The 20,646-nt window shown below is 41.3% G+C and overlaps 1 protein-coding gene across 3 annotated transcripts in view; it reads right to left on the reverse strand.

The window, feature by feature from the left end:
• PAPSS1 (3'-phosphoadenosine 5'-phosphosulfate synthase 1) overlaps positions 1–20,646 on the reverse strand; it is a 57,935-nt gene that overhangs the window by 21,653 nt on the left and 15,636 nt on the right. For 2 of the 3 annotated variants that reach the window (XM_017833508.1, XM_017833507.1), the window contains exons 4-7: positions 11,128–11,242; positions 7,801–8,036; positions 6,309–6,447; positions 4,737–4,855 (exon numbers count right to left, since the gene is read on the reverse strand). In XM_017833508.1, coding sequence (XP_017688997.1) covers positions 4,737–4,855; positions 6,309–6,447; positions 7,801–8,036; positions 11,128–11,242 — 609 coding nt within the window. Of the gene's footprint in view, positions 1–4,736; positions 4,856–6,308; positions 6,448–7,800; positions 8,037–11,127; positions 11,243–19,891; positions 20,204–20,646 lie in introns of those variants that run through there. The other variant, XM_017833506.1, reaches the window with a different exon arrangement.

Consider the following 20,646-nt stretch of genomic DNA (forward strand, 5'->3'; position numbering starts at 1 on the left):
ACATAAAAGTGGTATTTACAACAACAACTTAGATTTAAAAAAATCCAACAAAACCAGCAGCAAAAGGAATCCACATGTCTTCAACTGCATGAATTTTAGGAAAATGCTAGGCTAGCAAGCCATCTAGCGACCATTTTAAGGCAGCAATTTTACTCAAAGCTTAATTCTACCAAAGGACAAGTTACACAATATTTCTAAATTATTTCTCAATGCATTCACATAAATGATGGCACAATAATAGGCATTACAGAAGCACAGAATATGCTGAGTTGGAAGAGACCTACAAGGATCATCAAGCCCAACTCCTGGCCCTGCACAAGACCATCCCCAAGAATCACACCATGTGTCTGAAAACATCATCCAGACGCTTTCTTGAACTCTGGCAGGCCTGGTGCTGTGACCACTTCCCTGGGGAGCCTGTTCCAGTGCCCAACTGCCCTCTGGGTGAAGAACCTCTTTCTGATATCCAGCCTAAACCTCTCCTGACACAACTTCAGGCCACTCCCTCAGGTCCTGTCACTGGTCATCACAGAGATCAGTGCCTGCCCCTTCTCTTCCCCTCACAAGAAGTTGTGACTGCCTCAGTCTCCTCTTCTCCAGGCTGAACAGAACAAGTGACCTCAGCCACTCCTCACACAGCTTCTCCTCAAGGCCCTTCACCATCTTCGCTGCCCTCCATTGGACACTCACTAACAGCTTAATATTTTTCCTATATTGCAGTGCCCAAAACTGCACACAATATTCAAGGTGAGGCCACATCAGTGCAGAGCAGAGCAGGACAATCCCCTCCCTCAACTGGTTGGCAATGCTTTGCCTGATGCCCCCCAGGACACGGCTGGCCCTCCCGTCTGCCAGGGCACTGCTGACTCAGATTCAACTTGCCATCGACCAGGACCCCCAGGTCCCTTTCCACAACACTGCTTTCCAGCATCTCGTCCCCCAGTCTGTACAAACATCCAGAGTTGTCCCATCCCAGGTGCAGAATCCAGCACTTCCCCTTATTGAACTTCATAGGATTGGTGATTGCCCAGTGCTCCAATTTGTCGAGGTCTCTCTGCAGGGCCTCCCTGTCTTTGAGGGACTCAACAGCTCCTCCCACTTTTGTGTCATCTGCAAACTTGCTTAGTATCCCTTCTAGTCCTGCATCCAAGTCATTTATGAAGATGTTGAAGAGCACAGGGCCTAAGATGGAGCCCTGTGGAACCCCACTAGTGACAGGTCACTAGTCTGATGTTACCCCACTCACTGTGGGGTAACACTTTTACCCTCTGTGCTCAACCCCTGAGCCAATTGTTCACCCACCACAAGATGTGTTTATCCAGCTGTGTGCTGGACAGTTTGTCCAGAAGGATCCTGTGAGAGACAGGATAAAAAGCTTTACTGAAATCAAAAAAAGATTACATTGACTGCCTTCCCTTGATCAGCTAGGTGAGTTACTTTGTCACTGAAGGAAATCACGTTTGATGAGCAGGACTTTCCTCTCATGAAGCTGTGCTGGCTGTGATCAATGACTGCGCTGTCTTTCAGGTGTTTTTAAATGCCACCTCACACTGTGTTGGTAGTTTCTTTGCTGATGCCGATTGCTTCTGGAGGTCATCTAGTCCAGCCTCCTCCTCAAAACTGGTCCCAGCACAGATGGTTGCTCAGGAACTTGATCAATCGCATATTTAGCATCTCCAAGGACAGAGCACCCAAAAACACTCAGAGCAACTTATTATAATAATTGATCTTCAAAGTGGAAGACTTGTTTCCCATGTCTAGTTTGAATTTCCTATGTTTCATTTCATGTTTTTTGACCCTCATCCTACCCTCTGAGAAAAGTCTTCATCAGTTTTCTCTATACCCTCCTATCTGGATGACAGAAACAGCAACAAGAATTCCTTTAAGCCTTCTCTTCTCCAGGCTAAACAAGTCCACTTCCCCTCAGCCTCTCCTTCTGCAGTGACGTACTACAGCCTGTCCATCTTGGTGACCTTCCACTCGATTCACAGAAGGACATCAATGTCTGTCTTCTACTGGGTGAGGGAGAAGGGCACAAACCTGATCATGGTATCCAGGCAAGGTCTCACAAGTGTCACATAAAATAGCATCTCTTGAGCAATTGGCTATGCTCTTGCTATTACAGCAGAGTATGCAGGCAGTCTTTTTGGCAGCACGGGCACATGTTTTCATAATGGTGACAAATGGCTTTATAATGCCAAACAATTTATTTCATAGAATCATAGAATCACTGAATGGTTTGGGTGGGAAGGGACCTTGAAGATCATCTCTTTCCAATCCCCCTGCCATGGGCAGGGACACCTCTCACTAGACCAAGCTGCTCAAAGCCCCATCCAACCCGACTTTCACACTTCCAGGGATGGGGCATCCACAGCTGCTCTGGGAAACCTGTTCCTGTGTCTCACCACCCTGAGAATAAAGAATTTCTTCCTTAAATCTAATCTAAACTCCCTTCTGTCAGTTTAAAGCCATTACCCCTTGTCCTATCCCTAAATGCCATTATAAAAAGTCCCTCTTCGGCCTTCTTGTAGGTACTGGAAGGTGCTATGAGGTCTCCCTGGACCCTTCTCCAGGCTGAACAACCCCAATTCTGTCAGCCTGTGCTCATAGGAGAGGTGCTTCACCCCTCTAGTCATCTTGGTGTCCCCCTCCTCTGGACTTACTCCAGCAGGTCCACATCTTTCATGCTGGGGGCTCCAGATCTGGACAGAGTACTCCAGGCACAGTCTCACAAGACAGGGAGAATCACTTCCCTCGACCTGTTGCTAACGCTTCTTTTGATGCAGCCCAGGATACAGCTGGCCTTCCGGGCTGCAAGCACACATTGCTGAGACATGCTGAGCTTCTCATCCACCAACATCCCTGAGTCCTTCTCCCCAGGGCTGCTCTCAACATTTCCAGGTGTCTTCCCCTTACTGCCATTATTGTTTGAACTAATACACCAACAGACCCTACCTATACTTTTAGCAGACTTCTTCCCAAATTTTTTCACTGTTATTGAAACAAAACAAACATCCCAAATTATTTTTAATGCTGCTGGCCTATGGTCTTTTGCCTTACTAATCACAATGGATTACCAAACAAGAACACAGACACGGCTCATTCAAACTACAGGAAATCTACAGAAATTATATTCTCGAGATGTCATGGCATTAATATGGTCTAAGAACAAGACATGCCTGTTTAGCCTTGCCTTGATTTCATTGTCTCTCACTGAACTAAGTAACCACTAAGATATCTTGCCATTCATGACACTTGTTGTCTTCAAAGAAAGGGAAAAAAAGTGCTAAAATGTGCCTTAAGGAAAGCTGACTGGGCTAGGAGCCAGCATTCAGCACTGTGTACCAATACAAGACTTTAGGGATCACTGTCTTGGCACATGTAACATTGGTTTTTACAACTATGAAACATACTGAATTGTTCTCCAGAGCTGGAGACGCAGGGCCCCCCACAGTCAGGAACTGCCGCCTCCCATAGTTAGGACTCCTACACGGCTCAAAACATTCATATGAGCAGTAGGATAAAAATCTAGAATTCTCCTGTGGTTTTCTGCCCTCTCTATTTTCTGAGTAATCTTGAGCAAGCAGTCATCTATGAAGAGTTTTCTTGAAAATTTCAATACAAGAGACTAAATTTCTCCAGAGTTGTACCGGCACAGCGATGAGGTCTTTTGATGAGTGCTGGCTACATGATGAGGTCTTTTGATTGTATCAAGTTCAATACCTGGTGGAGCTTTACTCAAGCTACTGTCTATACCCTAGTTTTCCAGAATATCTATCTCACAAAAAAAAAAACCAAAAAGCATGAATAATTGTCTGTAAGAGTATCTCAATTAAAATAGTTATCTGAAATTTCATCCCACTACCCACTGACTATAGACAAAAATGTAAGGAGACATATTTCTTCTACATGAGGATTAGCAAATTCTGGGTGTATTGTTTCAAGAGGATAAAGCCATCTCATGGTTGCCTTCACTTTTAGGCTTGGGTTCGGGGGTTTTTTGTCTGTTTTGTTTTCTGTGGTAGGTTTGTTCAGAGTGGGGTTGAGTAGTGAGCTGAATCCACTTATCAGACAATAGCAGATGGCCCAGAGACTTCAAAAGGAATGGTGTAGACTGCAGGCATGAACAAGGAAGGAGACCTACCTTTTCAGAAGCTTTGAAACATAAACTCAACTCAGCCATGTCAAGAAGATCAGCTTCCTGAACTGTTCATTACACAATTGCAGGACCACTTTTACTAGTGCAAGAAAAACAGTGGAAACAAGGGAAACCAGACAAAAGCACAGCATCCTCTATTTAAGTCAGCTCAAATTACTGTGTAAATGCATCCCTGCCTCTTCATACCTACAGTATACATTAATTTCTACGCTATAGAGACAAAGTAAAAAATTTCAGACTCTTTAAAATTGGTTGCTAGCATTTGTAAATCAGCATTCATTGTTGGTTCTGTAACAACTGAGACAGCCTTCTCTCCCTTCCATTTATTAGTTATGACAACTAATATAAACTAATTTTCCACTTGTCCAAACCTTTTTTCACTTACACATCAATGTTGTTGTGATGTTTACATTTAAAAAATAAACAAGCAATAGGATAAGTTTAAAAGCTGGAATTGAAAGATGTATAAGCCTTCAACTCTCAAATACTGCCTTTGCTTGTCCCAGCAGGTACATTCAGATTGAAGGCACAAATACTTCAAAAAAAGTTACTAAGATGTGTCTCCATTTCTGCTCACCCTCTCTTGAAGAAGTTCCACAACTTGTTGTATACAATCATTCACATCACAGGAATCAGTTTTCAGCACAAGCTCTGGGGCTTCCGGTTTTTCATACTCTGAGTCAATCCCAGTAAAACCTAGAGAACATAAAAAAAAAAATCTTAGGTGACTTCTTCCAGAAGATGAGTCCATTTTAACACTGTTCACAGACAGGTTTTTAGATATAAACCAACACAACAGCCCCAGAGCACAGAGTTTTAGCTTTCTTAATATAGGATTTCTTAAGGAAATCAACAAGTTTTTTCTTTATCAGACTATCTGTTAATCCTACTATCTGACTGCATCAATTGCTGCAGTACCCCAAGTAATAAAGAAAGGCTGGTATCTTCCAAAAAACCATATACTATAGAAGGATCTGATTACTGGAGGAGTGGGAATAGGAGGCAAAGAAAGTGTCCCATTACCATTGCCAGAGAAAAAGAAGATAACAGTTGCTGACATTCCTTGGGAACTGGCAAGTTCATTGAACTTTCATCCTTCGAATATCAGAGAGGTCATAAGATACTGCTAGATGCACTCATAGCTTACTCAGGCACTGTATACTTCACTAACACTTCTACAGTTAACACAGTTCCATTATGAGGCTTGTAAAATTAACAAAATATTAAGGACTTTATACAGCACAAATAAGGATTCTGTACAGAGCTGTATCTCTGTATCATGCAAGCTCAAGCCATCTTTGCTTTGATTCTGAACAAACCTTAGTTCAGCCTTATTTATTTCTGGCCTTCACATGATATTCTGGAGTACTAGCAGCCACTACTTCTGAAGAATCAAGCAACCACTCATTTAGAATGTTTTAGATTTCCTGAAGTTTATATCACTTTCGATTAACAGTATCATCATTACAGCATCTGCAAATTCCACCCCGAAAGCAATCACTTTAAAAACTGTTTTGCTACTAAATACGGGTTAAAAGAGCTATCATCAATCTCTGCAAACTAAATGTAACACAGAGCAAAGAAGCACTTGAAATAATACTTGCAATGAATGATTGCATAGCTAAGCTTCTTTTTATTGCAGGTTATACTTAAGTCTTGACCCGAGGCTGGGGATATGAAATCATTTTCATGGGCACTGGAATAAAACATTAATTTCAAAGTAAAAGTTTGCCTCTTCAGAAGAGTTCTTAACAGTCTTTACAGGGAGACAGCGATCATGCCTTACTTCTTAGAAGAAACTAGCAATTCTTTATAGACTTCAGAGAGAATCAGGCTCTTTTTTAAGCAGTCAATGGACACACAGAGGAGACATTAATTCTCAGTCATAAGAGGTTACAACAGAAACTATCATTTGCTCAAGGTTTTTCAGTGTGAGGCCAGATACTTTTGCCCTTTTACTGTCCTACATATTTAAATAGTCAGTTCCATGAGTTAGAAATCGATCCCAATTTTATTCTCAGTGCTGTCCCAAGTCCATGCTGTTTTTAAGAGTGGTACAGTCACAGACTTGAGCACATCCACTTATGTGGAGTCAAATTACACCAATGTTTCACTTATGTAGAAAGGACATGACTACATTTAGATTCACCTTTAATTTCTCCAGCCCTGGCCTTCTTATAGAGTCCTTTAACATCTCTCTGCTCACAGACATGCAATGGAGCATCCACAAATACTTCAAAAAAAGGCAAACTTGCCCCTTCATGAATTTGTCTGGCATTATTACGATCCTGAAAGAAAACAGAAGAAAAATCCGAAAAGGTTGCACCCACATATTGTTACTGTCCTTCTGCTTCTGAAGTTCATTTTAAAGAAGCAGATAGCAAAATGTACACAAGCTTTCAACGTTTGAAAAAAGAAAAAACATGATTTGATCAACAGATGCTCTGCAAGCTGCATCAGTGTGGCTACAGTACATCACATGGTAAAAGCTGACAGGAAGATATGAGGTATTTTACATGAACTTGATTTATTAAAAAAAACAAAACCAAAAGCAGGCATAGAGTGCAGGATTTTCTATACATATATATATATCTATATCTATATATAGATATATCTATCTTAGGAGTTACATCCACCTAGCTGAGTACAGGCAAGAGGAGGTGTTACCTGCTGCTCCTGACACAACCATCCTCCTCTCCAGAGCCCCAGTTTTCTCTACATTCTTTAATATGACAAGACTTGTGTAGTCAAACTATTATATTATTTCTATGGCTTGCCAAGCATTGAAACAACTGGTGAGTTGTACTTGGAGATAAAAAAAAAAAGCTTTCAAAAATCCAATAAAACCATCTGTTACTAAATACGGTTATTTTCCTCATATTGAAAGACTTCTGTTTTACTGGAGGATCTTGAGTTCCTCGAATTATTATGGGAAGAATTGTTTGTACCACTATAACTAAAGAAATAACATACATTATTTTCATTAATAAAACGTGTTACAAACATGTAAGCTGTGTCATTCTTCAAGATACTTGGGTGTTCACACATTCTTTTTGTCTTTCCAATCTATATTCTCATATACCGATGAAAATGGTCTTCACAAAACATTGTGAACATGGATTTAGGCTGATTTTCAATACTGTTAATGTCATGTTGTATACACAATATGAGAAAAAGTAAAAATTAAATTAAAACATTTTTCCCTTAAGCCACTTGGTAAAAATAAAGTTTGCACTATTCATTCACTAAAGGAAAAAATGCTTTTAAAAACAAACTGAGTCTTCAGGTTAGATGTAGTCTTCATATTTATAAAGTACTGGATCAAACAAGATACTGTCATTTTAAGAGTCTTACTTGGAGCACCATTTGGTCTTGTTCCTAATATTAGAATAATAATTCTGCCTTAATAGAATGAAGGACAGTTCTAGTTATACAACTGATGTAAACTTTTTTCACATTTCATGTTTCTAATTTGAGTAATCTCCATTAAGCACAACTGTCACCAAAAAAACCAAGCAAGTATTTAATTCGGGGTAAGTTCAGAGAGGGATTTCTGTAACTAAAATTCTGACTGACATTTTGTGCTTTGTATTTTTCCTACTCTTCATCTAGATGTTTCTCACATTGTTTTTCACATTTACCTGAGTATAAGGAGAGATGAAACTAGTAATGCACACCAAACCAGCATCTGCAAACAATTTAGCAACTTCAGCAATACGACGGACATTTTCTTCTCTATCTTCTGGTGTGAAACCCAGATTCTTATTAAGGCCTTGGCGAATATTGTCACCATCCAATGTGTAGCATGGAATACCATGGCATACTAAATACTCCTCCAGTGCCATGCTCACTGTAGTCTTCCCAGCACCAGATAGACCTAAAATATTCAATAACAACATAAATATATGTTATAAGCACAGAAACAAGTTAAGGCAAGTTGTAGTACACATACCGCTGCTAGTATGAAAATCTCAAAGTGACAGGCATCAGCAGCAATGCCTTTCAGATGTGCTTACCTGGAATATAAGCCAATGCTTTTACACAGACAGTTGGCATAGGGAGAGTAAGGCACAACATTAAGTGTGTAATTTGAAGTAGGTCAAAGAGTCTGGCCTTGAGAGCTGCTGCTGCTTATAGAAGTTATGCACTTTCCACAGTGCTGCTGCTGGCAATTGTTACTACCTGAGCACACTAAATTCAGAAACCAAACACAGTTAAGGTGTTATGTTTACATGACAAAAGATCTCATATTGAAGTGAATTTAGTCATCAAAAGAAATGGAATCAGGCCAAAACCACACTTTGTTCTTGCTCCCTGCAGAATAACAGCACTGAATTAGACACCACTGACAAAACCAAACTGATTCAAAACTCTCACACAGCAGTCATGATCCACTAACTGGCATATGTTAGCAACAAACAAAGAAAATTATAATATTAAACTCCAGTGCAATTCAGAATCTTTGGCAACAAATCTTTAAATATTTGAGAAGTCTTGCTGGCCCTAAAACATCCACTGTTTGAAGTTGGAAATTTATTTAAATAATTTTTCAGACTAGATTTCAGTTTAGCTGGAGTACATGCTTTGCTTCAGCTTATACCAAGAAGTCAATTCCTAAATGGAGCACTAACTCAGATCTTCATAAGATGACATTTATCCTTTCAGCAGGAAAAAAAAAAAAAAAAGGTAATGGTAGTATAAAAAAAAGTAGCACTAGTGGGTGAAGAAAAATGTTTTTATCTTTATTAGTGGTGATTAAGATTTATTCTAACTTTCAAAGAAAGAAGAAAAAAATAATCACACAAACTAGCAGTTTGGTATTACTTCCATGCTAACAAGCATGTTCTAAGAAAACACAGACTAAACTAAAAGAAAATGAGTCATTGCATTGTTTCCTCTGGTGCCCATTACTACGAATAGCCAACTCAGTTTGCTAGCCTTCCCTCCTCCCCATCTTTTTTTTTTCTTTTCTTTTTTTCCCTTTCATGTGTGTGTGGAGGTTGTGGTAAGTTCACTGACGATTTAGCAAGTTGAATCAGCTCAAGGTTTGCTTGAGCAAGCACTACCACTTGTGCAAGACAAGAAAAGAAACACAAGGCAGAAAACAGAACAATCTTCTTTTGGCAGCAATTAAGTACACCCCCATCACGGAAAATAGATAGTTCAAAATAAGATTACAACATATTAGTCATTTACTCCTCACTGATGCAGTCTTTGACTTGCCATTTTTGTCCCCACATCTAGCTTGCTATTCACTCAAATGCTCTAGCTTTTCACACATCATTTGGTCTTTAACATGCAATGAATTGCAAAAGTTAACATACATTAACGAATTTTAAAAACAGTCTTCGAGCTGACAAGTCTTTAAAATAACTTACACTCTCAAAATTGCATATTATTTTGCAAATGAAAATAGTGTTTTTCCATATTTTTGACACATTCCTCGGGGGTTTGTTTTACTAGGACCCTCTGACTCAACATTCATTAGAACTGAGCTCTCACATAAAGGCTGGCTTAAAAATGAAAATCAATCTGTGAAAGAACTTTCCATACACTCCCACCCTAAGAGTGCTGACGAGGTGAGAGAATCTTGGAGTTTACCAACATTTCATCTGTTATTCCAACACCTCACAGTGTTTTGAAGAATCATGTTTGCACAGTTCTAGAATGGTTAATATTACTTACCATGCCTACAGTCCTTTTCACTCCCCAACATTACTGCTCAAACACTTTCAATAACCCAGCTTCCCACACACACTTAATACCTTACCACCACCCTTCTTCCTGAAGAAAAGGAAATTGAGCATTAAGATTACACTTGTTTTAAAAGAACGTTGGCTGGAAAATGTTGCCATGTAGATAACTGAGAAAACATTTTTATCATGACTTTTTTCAAAGTGATATTAATGAATTACCAGGAGAAACAGAAAGGCAGCCTAGGAGGTCATTTGAGCATTGGGAGACAGCCTGGAGCTATGCGACAGAAACAGGGAGAGAAAGGGCTCCATTCTTTTACCAAAGAAATACGTGACAGCAAGCTACTGTCTCAAATCTGTTTGGAATGACTCTCAGCAATTTGTTATCAACTACTCCTTTACATTTCACTAATGCTAGTGGAAACAAATTTTACTTAATGTAGTAAGTTTCTCTAATATTCTGTCAAGATCTTTTGTGTCACAATACAACAGTGCTTTAAATGGTTTGCAAACCAATCACATTACACCTTTTGTTAGATTTATTTTTTATTTTCAGTTTTAACTAGAAGTGACTTTAAAGGAAATATATTAAATCTTCCAAGAACTTTGAAAGGCAGAACAAAAAAATTCCCTCACAGTTATGAAATAAAACTGTCTTCCAGAATTATTTACCCCCTCTTTTTACAATCAAAACAACTCAGAGAAAAAAACCCACAGAGCTGATTTCAAAAATAGCTCCCAGTATGCATTGCCTCAACATGCAATTACTTTCCAAAGGCACAGGTTTGTACCAAAAAGTTATTTCAACCCCAGGAGACAAGAACATTCCAAAGAGAAGAGGCCTTTAAAGAATCGATTCAGAAATACAGACTCTTACCAAAAAAAAGTTAGGTTTCATTTGTTAATAATGGACAGTACAAAGAGCCAGAACTGGTTAAAACAAAGGAAAAAAAAAAGAAAATAAATGAAACACCCATACACAGAGAATAAAACCACCAAAACCCTCCATACATTCCCAAATTCAACCAGAATTAAGTAGCAGACAGTATCAAGAAAAACAACCCTCCCAGTGCACTGAACAAAATACGTTCTCAAGTTACTATCTGTCCCAAAGCAATTTCCTGCTAGTCTACCTAAAAATAGTAATAAAATTGCATCAAGGTCTTAAATTTCACAAACATTCAACTTTGCATGCAAAAAGGAGCTACAGCTAAGTTAGCTTTTCAGAAGAGTAACTAAAACAAAAGGATCCTCAGTAATCCATGACTGTACCTGTTAACCAGACTGTGCATCCACGAAAACCACTTCTTGTTCCTACCACTTGGCCTCTTTTATTCCTGCTGACATGATGAGCTTGGTAGGTAACATTGGTTGCCCTTTGCATTCCCTATAAAAGAAGAAGTTTGTTAGGTCTTTAACTTCTAAAGGGTGAGTTGGCAAACCATATTGAAACTTAGTCATGGGCACAAATAAAGACTTGGAGGCAGGAAAATGGAATTAAAAACAATACCAATTCCATCAGCTGCTGAACTGGTCAAAGGAGACACATGAAATTAGAAGTGTTACCCATAGCAAACCACATCCCTTGTTCTCCTTCTGTGAACCTTGGGAATGACAGGTCAATCAACTACTACTTTCGAATACAACTTGTTTAAGAAAAATCAACCATAAAAAGACAGATAAACTGCTAGAGCTGCTAGACTTGACTTCTACTCAAGTAATTCCAAGGATCTGCTTGATATAGCACCATGGGATAAAGCCCTGGATGGAAGAGGGGCCCAAGAAAACTGGTTGATATGCAAGGATCACCTCTTCCAAGCTCAGAGGTGATGCATCCCAAAAAGAGGAAGTCAGGCAAAAAAAGCCAGGAGACCTGCATGGATGAATATGGAACTCCTGGGAGGGTGGAAACAGGGACAGGTAGCCTGGGAGAAATAGAGAGAAAATGTCTGAGCAGCCAAAGATCAGGTTAGGAAAGCTAAAGTCCTGACAGAATTAAGTCTGGCCAGGGATGTCAAAGGCAACAAGAAAAGCTTCTATATAGGTGCCTTGGTGATAAAAAGAAGACTGGGGAAAATGTGGGCCCTCTCTGGAAGGAAAAGGGAGACTTGTTACCCGAGACATAGAGAAGGCTGAGGTACTCAATGACTTTTTTGCCTTGGTCTTCACTGGCAAGTGCTCCAGCCACGCTGCCCAAGTCACAGAAGGCAAAGGCAGGGACAGGGAGAATGAAGAACTGTTGCCTGCTGTAGGAGAAGACCAGGTTTGAGACCCTCTCAGGAACCTGAAGGTGCACAAGTCCATGGGACCTGATGAAATACATCTGCTGCTCCTGAGTGAACTAGTGAAGGAAGTGGTTAAGCCATGATCCATCATATTTGAGAAGTCACAGCAGTCTGGTCATGTTTGAAAAGGAGGAACATAACCTCATTTTTAAAAAGGGAAATAGGAAGACCTGAGGAACTACAAACCCATCAACCTCACTTCTCTGCCCATCAAGATCAAGGAGCAGAAGCTCCTGGAAACTGTGCTAAGACACAAAAAAATAAGGAGGTGATTTGTTACAGCCAACATGGCTTCACTAAGGGTAAATCATGCCTGACAAATTCAGTGGCTTTACAGTGTTGGTGGATAATGAAAGAGTAACTGATACCATCCACTTGGACTTGTGCAAAGCACACGACACTGTCTCACATGACATCCTTGTCTCTAGACTGGGGAGACACATATTTGATGGAGGGAACACTTGGTGTATAAGGAATTAGCTGTACTGTCACACTCTTAATAGCTGTGGTCAACAGCTCGATGTCCAAGTGGAGAGGTGACAAGTGCTGTTCCTCAGGAGTCAGTATTGGGACTGGCACTGTTTAACAACTTTGTCGGTGTCAGGGACAGTAGGATTGAGTGCTCCCTCAGCAAGACTGGCAACAACACCAAGCTGTGTGGCGCAGCTGACATGCTGGAGGGAAGGGATGCCATCCATAGGGACCTTGACAGGCTTGAGAGGTTGCCTGTGTGAACCTCATGAAGTTCAACAAGGCCAAGTGCAAGGTCCTGCACCTGGGTCAAGGCAATCCCAAGCACAAATACAGTCTGGGAAGAGAATGGATTGAGAGCAGCTCTGGGCAGAAGGACTTGGGGATGACAAGCAGCTAGACATGATCCAGCAGTGTGCACTTGCAGCCCAGAAAGGCAACTGAACCATGGGCTGCATCAAAAAATTCATGAGCAGCAGATCAAGGGAGGTGGTTCTTCCCTTCTATTCTGCTCTTCTGAGACCCAATCTCCGATGCTGCAACCAGCTCTGCAGCCACCAACAAAAGAAGCACACAGACCTGTTGGAGTGAGTCCAGAGGAGGGAACAAAGAGGCTCAGAGGACTGGAGCACCTCTCCTGTGAGGACAAATTGAGAGAGTTGGAGTTGTTCAGCCTAGAGAAGAGAAGGCTCCAGGGAGACTTTACAGCAGCCTTCCAGAACCTAAAGGGGGCCTACAAGAGACTCGGAGAGTGACTTTTTACAAGAGCATGTAGGGACAGGACAAGGGGGAATGGCTTTAAACTGACAGAAGGTAGTTAAGATTAGATATTGGGAAGAAATTTTTACTGTGAGGGTGGTGAGGCACTGGAAAAGGTTTCCCAGAGAGGCTGTGGATGCCCCATCCCTGGAAGTGTTCAAGGCCAGGTTGGATGGGGCTTTGAGCAACCTGGTCTAGTAAGAGGTGTCCCTGCCCATAGCAGGGGGACTGGGACTAGATGATCTTCAAGGTCCCTTTCCAACCAAACCATTCTAAGAGTCTGTGTTTTTATGAATTTAAGTCTAAGATCAAATGGATTCTCCCTTTTTCTGAGCTAAAGCTTTCTGTCATAAAACAGCCAAACATTGGCTTATTTTTAACTCTCAAGAGACATTTTCATTGCAAACTGTGCATGTCTCTTCAAAGTTTGAGTTCAGCAGACACCTCCAAACTACTTTGCCTTTATGTATGGTATCTTCAGTCTCCAGAAGAGAGAATTTATCATAGATTCTAAATATTTAAAGAAAGTACTATTTCTAAGGAACTTATTAAAGAGTTTACTTTAAAAGATGGGCTTTTTGTAACATAATTTTAATTAAAACAAAGCTGGTTACAGAGTTTCTTAAAATCATTAATCATAATGACCTGCTCTACAAATATCTTCAGTAAGATGACACCACTGTCAAACACATTTCACAATCCAAAGTCAGGGAGCCCTCAGGAAGATTAGCCTTGGCATTCCCTTAGGCTTTAAAGGTATCTAACTATATGAACTTTGTTTGTAAAAGATCAAGACCTTAGACAGCCAGACAGAGCATGAACAATCAAACAAAAGGGGGTGAGTGCGTGTTTGAGGTGTGAGAGGGATTAGTGGATATGTAATGCTGCTTTGACTTCTCGTGCTTACAGACATATTGCAAGATATTTGCACTATCTTCTCCTTCATCGTTGTATCAGTGCCAGTTGAAAATGAAAACACAGTATATTTAATATAAAAGAAATAAGGGAGTATATTTCTCTATGAAGAACTAATAGAGAGCTATTCATAGGTTTAGAGGGAGACACCACAGAATAGAGCTAAGAGAAAAATGGTATCTACTTGTGGTTTCAAGGACTGCTGCTACATCATTCTTCTATTCAAAAGTTTATAACTTCATTGGAAGTCAGGAATTTATGTGATTGTAAGTCCCCAATTTTATACACAACTATAACAATAGTTAATACAAACAGAAACTCAACAAAGGAACCAATGTTCAAGATTTAAATACAATAACTCTATAATTCAGTTGTGATAGTCCAGCACCCATAAGAAACCATGACCTGCAAACAGATTATAACCACAAAAAATGAAGTTATATTTGCTGATCATGCTATCCTCGATTAATTTATCTCCTGAAACAAAACTATTCTGTGCACAAAGTCATTGCAGTATGGCCAACTAAAACCAAAAGTCAAAAAAAAATCGAAGTCTTTCTTCTTATAGTAGAAACAATTATACACTACATAAAATAGGAGATTTCAGTGAGCAAATGCATAAATTGTGGAATTAAAACCAACAAAAATAATTTAAGTACTTCAATTAAAAGATATACCATCCATAATGAATGTACACAGCCATTCAAATGAATACTGTAATAGCAACATTCTTTCTCATTAATTCCAGTTGTACTTGATTGTACCAGGCACTGGACAAATAGCAGACAGTCTCAAAGCACAGATCTCATGCCACTGTCTCAGTTAGCTCTCTTACATTAAGACATAAAAACACACATGCTTTGCTTTTGACTCCTGACAATGAGTCTATTATCAGACTTGTATTTTGGAGGTCAAATGTCTCATCCAAGGAGACTTCTTCCAGTCCACATTCCATAACATCAGTTTTCTTTGTTTTCCGGAACTAAGAAAGCTGCTCTAAAACCGATCAGGGTTCTACACTAGGTTTACAGAACACAGGAAAATCTGAGGAAGCAGGCCAGAGGGATTCTTAAAATGATGAAAAAGACACACACACACACAAAAAAAAGGTATTAATAACAACTTAGCAGAGATGACAAATCACAGCAAGGAGAAGGCCAACAGATTGCTAGAAGACAAGGCACACAAATGCAACAGAGCAGCCAGCAGGCTCAGCAGTGGGACAATAATCTATCTGTACTTCAGAAGCATCTAAGACTAAAGGTTAAAGTGCCCAAACAGTCTGCATGCATACAAAAACACATCCATGCTGTCAGCCACCCCACCTTCTGTATCTGCATATCTGCACACAAACAAGACAGCTCAGTGCTACTCCTGGGCAAAGCAGCACCAAAATCCCCCTTATCTTCCAACAGAAAACCACTTTTTATAGACGTGCTCTAAAAAGTTAATAATTTAGCAAGCCATTCTCTGTTTCTGAGGAAAAAAAGAAAAGCAGTTGCCTAATCATGTCCACTTTGCTTCTAAATGATTTGCTACTACCACTGAGCAACTAAAGCTGAACTAGCTGAACATTAGATCTTCAACAATCTAAGTTTTTAATTACTATCCCTGACATGTACACTTACTACCAATACTGATGTGGCACAGAAAAATATTCACTGGATCGTATTGGTTGTGCTCTTAAATTATTTAGCCAGTCTTCAAACTCTACTACATAAAATCTGATGACTATCAACTGATGAAATTAAACGGTCATCCAAAATGATATCAGAAATATAGAATAGTCATTTCCTCTTACACACTGTCAAAGCATCTCTCACCTTGGAGATCTGTATTACCAATGTTAAAAGAAATTAAACATATGAAAATGTGTAATAGAAAAACTCAGTGTAATGCACAAGTACCCTTTGAAAAAGCTATTTTAAAATTCTTAGCCTATTGCATTCACTATAATAGTCACTACTGAAAGGACACACTACATTTTTGTAAAAGTGCTACTGAAAAAAGGGCATTAATCACAAAGGTCTTCTGCTTTTTTACAACCATTGGATATTTCCTCTCTGACATGCCCACAAAAATACGTCTTCCACCCTGAGATACAAATTTAGTGCATCTGCATTACTTCGAAAAATCCTGCATGTTAATATTTTCCCTCCTGCTCAACATGTTAAACACAAATAATGCTTTACTCCACTGTGATTCATTACAGTTTGCTTCACGTGAAATCTGAATTGCTGAAATGTGCACTGGAGAGCTGCAATGATAAGAAAGCAAGGAAGGATGACTCTGCAGTTTATTTTTTTCTGGCATAAAGGTAAAATTTTAGCTTTGCAGGTAGTTGTCCAGGGAAATAAAACACAGATATCCAAAAACCACAGGAACAAAAGAAAGATGATGGCAGTCAAATGGAAATACTCTGTCCATTTCTCTATGTACAGATTTGCTGAGATAGATGACCTAATTTTTTTATTGTCTTCCTTGATATTTTGCCAAGTTGCATCTATAATTTTTCTTTGCCAAAGCCAAACCAGACTATTAGCGCCTAATACCTTTGATGAAAGAACTCAGATAGGCATCCAGACAAAGAAAAGCAAACCCAAGTTGCAATGCCAAGATCAAAAAACAGCCAAAAGAAGAGATTATTGATTTATTGTTTCATAGTTAACAGACAGATGGCACATACACTGGCATAAACTGAAGTTATTCTTCATTACTTCATAGCAACAATGAAACATTGTGCTTTTACAGTCACTTTACATTAAATTTTAACTTTTCACAAAGCAAGACCTCTGGGGAAGGAAGTAAATCTTTCCATGGCAAGCAGACACACCCCAAGCTACAGCATCAACTTGAGACAGTTTTGAGGTCGGAAGTATCAGGAAGGAACTGTGTATACAAACTGTATATACTGAAGAAGCTGTGACTAATTCCAATCCTCTAGGATGACATCGTTGGTTCTCCAAGCTAAGAACTCCCATAAGCTCAAAAAAGCACACAAGTAGCCTCGTCTCTGAATTGCAATCTTACTTTTAGTGCCCTTCTCATTTCCCAATCGTCATAGATTTTTTTTTTTAAGCTATTTGCTAACTTGCCCACCATATGCCTCTGTTATCAGGGATACCCTGATAACAACACATTTTTATGATGTTTATTCTTCACCTCTGATAATTCAACCAAAGCTTTCTTTTTTCCCTCCAAACTGGCTCAACGGCCAAACAGCAACTCAAGCAGATGGAACATCGCCCATTTTCTCTGTCTACATACAAACACAAGCAAGGAGAACAGATATAGTTCCAACACAAAAATTCAACTATCACTGACACTAAAACTGCATATTTACATGAGGTTTCAGTACCTGCTTACCAAAAGATCTGCCAGAAATACCTTCCAATAGTTACTGTCTCAAATTCTGGTTTGAAAATTTGTGCTTTGACTTGGACAACTGTGCTTGGGAAAAGAAGGGCAAGCCCAGAAATTATACCTGAGCAATAAGATCCTTTAGTCTTTTAAAAACCTAACAATTCCCCAAACCATTTTCTAACATAGCCTACAGCACTACATTTTCTCCCACTAACAACAAAAATTCTTACTTTGATTCTCACAATGCCCACTGGAAAGCAGTTTGCCACAGTGATACCGATACAAGAAGACATCTAAACACCTTTGCATGTAGCACCACCCAATCTGCCAAATGCACACTCTCCTGCCACTTATATAGACTATATCACCCTCGCCAGATGCTCTAAAGCTGGGACAGTTTCAAAAATCACAGCAGCAGAAATCAGCCAGAATCTTCTACAGTACTGTGTATACAAGCAACTCAGTGCTGATCATACTATGAGGAGTGTATTTTCATGTGCCACCTGCTGCACTAACAGCATGACCAAAGGCAGAGACAGCCTGTTCACCAGTGGACTCACTGGCTGGCATCAGAGGAGATGGACAAGAAACAAAGCTAGAAATTACTCCACTGAATATGCTCTCAGGAACAAGAATTGGAGCAAGTTCTCTTTAAGAGTTACCTGCAAAATGATGCAACACCTGTCATGTTAGGAATTCAAGGCACTCTAAAGAAAGTGTTTCAAATGTCTTCCTATCAAGCTAGTGTAGTGGCAGTGTTTGCAGCTACGCTATGTGCTGCTCTGTAACTGGGGAGTTTGCTGTGCTCAGAAGGGGGCTTGGCAACAGCACTTCCACAGAGAGAGAGGTGTATTTTGAATGGCGCTGGACGCACAGAGAGATTTTGGAAGACAAGGCTCTGCCTACTCTCCTAGGGGCTGCCGATTCCATTAGGGTATAATAAGTTGCTTTGACTTTGCTCTCAGCTGAACAGACAGAGAGTCAGAAGTGCCAGAACATTTGTGGAGCGTGTGAATCAGCAGCATTTTTGTTCCTGGTGAAGCTTCTTGGTTTATAAAGAGCATTTCAGTTGAGGTCTTCTGAAGAAAAAAAGGAGAAGCGGAAGACTTCCTCTGCTTGCCAGTAACATAGAGGGGGTTGCTAACCTCAGCTGAACTCAGCAAATACTTAATGTCTGTTAATGTATTTCCCTGGTTTGGACAAATCCATCTTGGCTTTGCTTATGACAAATGAAATAATACAGAGTAACTTTTTAAATACACTTTGTTACCCCATCCAGACATCGTCTATTTCATTATCTTCTACACATCTGATTTTGCTTTTTCCTTGTGCAAATTGAAAGAATGTAACTTACCAATTACTCTCTCATGTAAACAAGTGTGAACTTGTACACAGCGAAGGAGGCTTGGACAGGCACAACATCTACCAAACAGTTTTTAGTACCATACCAACTTCCCCGTTTTTCAGGCAAGAGTTCCTTTTAATAGGAAAAGCATGGCCTGTACTACTCACAGCAAGACTTCAAAGACTGATTTACACTCTTATGTTCATATCAAATGTTTTCTGGATCTTATGTCTCGCCTGTTTCAGCTCAGCATTGGTTGAAATAAATCGTACTTTTTTTTTTCCCCACTTGTCTTGTATCATCGAAACTATCAAATGTTCTCAAAGGCCTGCAATGTATCTTCTAAATAGCTGCATTTTGGTCTTTGCTGTAAACCGATCTTCCCCCACCTTTATGAACAAGAATGAAGGCTTTGGTTAGGTTTTTTTTAAGCCCTGTCTCGACAGTTTTCCACATCACACCCGCCATACAAAGAACCTCAGTCTTTGGCCAACCCAGGTTTATGAATGGCCACATTGTACATCGCATTCTTAAGCCTTCCTTCTTCCAAGACGCTGGAAGCCGAGGGCTCACGGCGGAAGAGCCTCCAGACGCCCGGTCCCCTCCGAAAGGGCTTCCTGCCCTTCGCCAGAGGAGCCCCCAGGGCGCGCCCGCCGGGCTCCACGGCCGGGCTGCCGCTGCGCTACCGGGCTCGGACCGCCGCGCCCTCCGCCCCGCATCCCTCCCCGCTCGGAGCAGGGAGCCCCCCGTCCCGGCTGCCGCTGCCGCCCACTGCCACATCACCATGGAGCTCGGCCGCTGCTTCCTTCCTTCCTTCCTTCCTTCCTTCCTTCTTTCCTTCCCTCTGCTGTCCCCCCGCACGCCCACCTGCCCGCAGACCCGCCGCACGCCCGCTCACCCAGCTCGGCACCCTGTTGCTCAGTTTGACTTTCTTGCACTGGCTCTCGGGCAGCTCCATGACCGCGGGGGCAGCGAGAGGAGGAGGAGGAGGAGGAGGAGGAACAGGAGGAAGGGAGGAAAACGCGCCTTCCCGACTGATGCTCGGCGAGGATGAAGCCGCTGCCGCCGAGGAGCTGTGCCGTCTGCGCACACCCGCGGCTCGGCCAAAGGTGGTGCAGGGAGGAGCCGCGGCTCGGCGGCAGGGAGGGAGGGAGGGAAGGAGAGAAGGAGGGAGGGAGGGAAAGAGAGAGGGAGGGGAGGGAAGGAGAGGAGGGAGGGACGGCGGCAGGAGCGCCGCACGCGCGTGCGCCGCGCCGTGACGCGCCCGGGGGGGCGGGGCCGCGCGAGGCGCCACTTCCGCCGCTGGTGCCGCGGCAGATCGTGGTGTCCCTGTCCCTGTCCCTGTCCCTGTCCCTGTCCCTGTCCATGTCCCTGTCCCTGTCCATGTCCCTGTCCCTGTCCATGTCCATGTCCATGTCCATGTCCCTGTCCCTGTCCCTGTCCATGTCCATGTCCATGTCCATGTCCATGTCCATGTCCATGTCCATGTCCATGTCCGTGTCCCTCTCCTTCTCCACGTCACTGCCCTTGGCCATGTCCTGCCGGTATCCCTGCCACTGCCCGCGACCCGGCCCTGCGCCCACCAACGCAGCTCACCTCGTTCGAGAGGACATAGTCTTGCGATGCATCAAGGGAGGTTTAGGTTGGATATTA

This window comes from Lepidothrix coronata, unplaced genomic scaffold, assembly GCF_001604755.1.
Source record: "Lepidothrix coronata isolate B3197 unplaced genomic scaffold, Lepidothrix_coronata-1.0 Scaffold215, whole genome shotgun sequence".
NCBI lineage: Eukaryota > Metazoa > Chordata > Aves > Passeriformes > Pipridae > Lepidothrix > Lepidothrix coronata.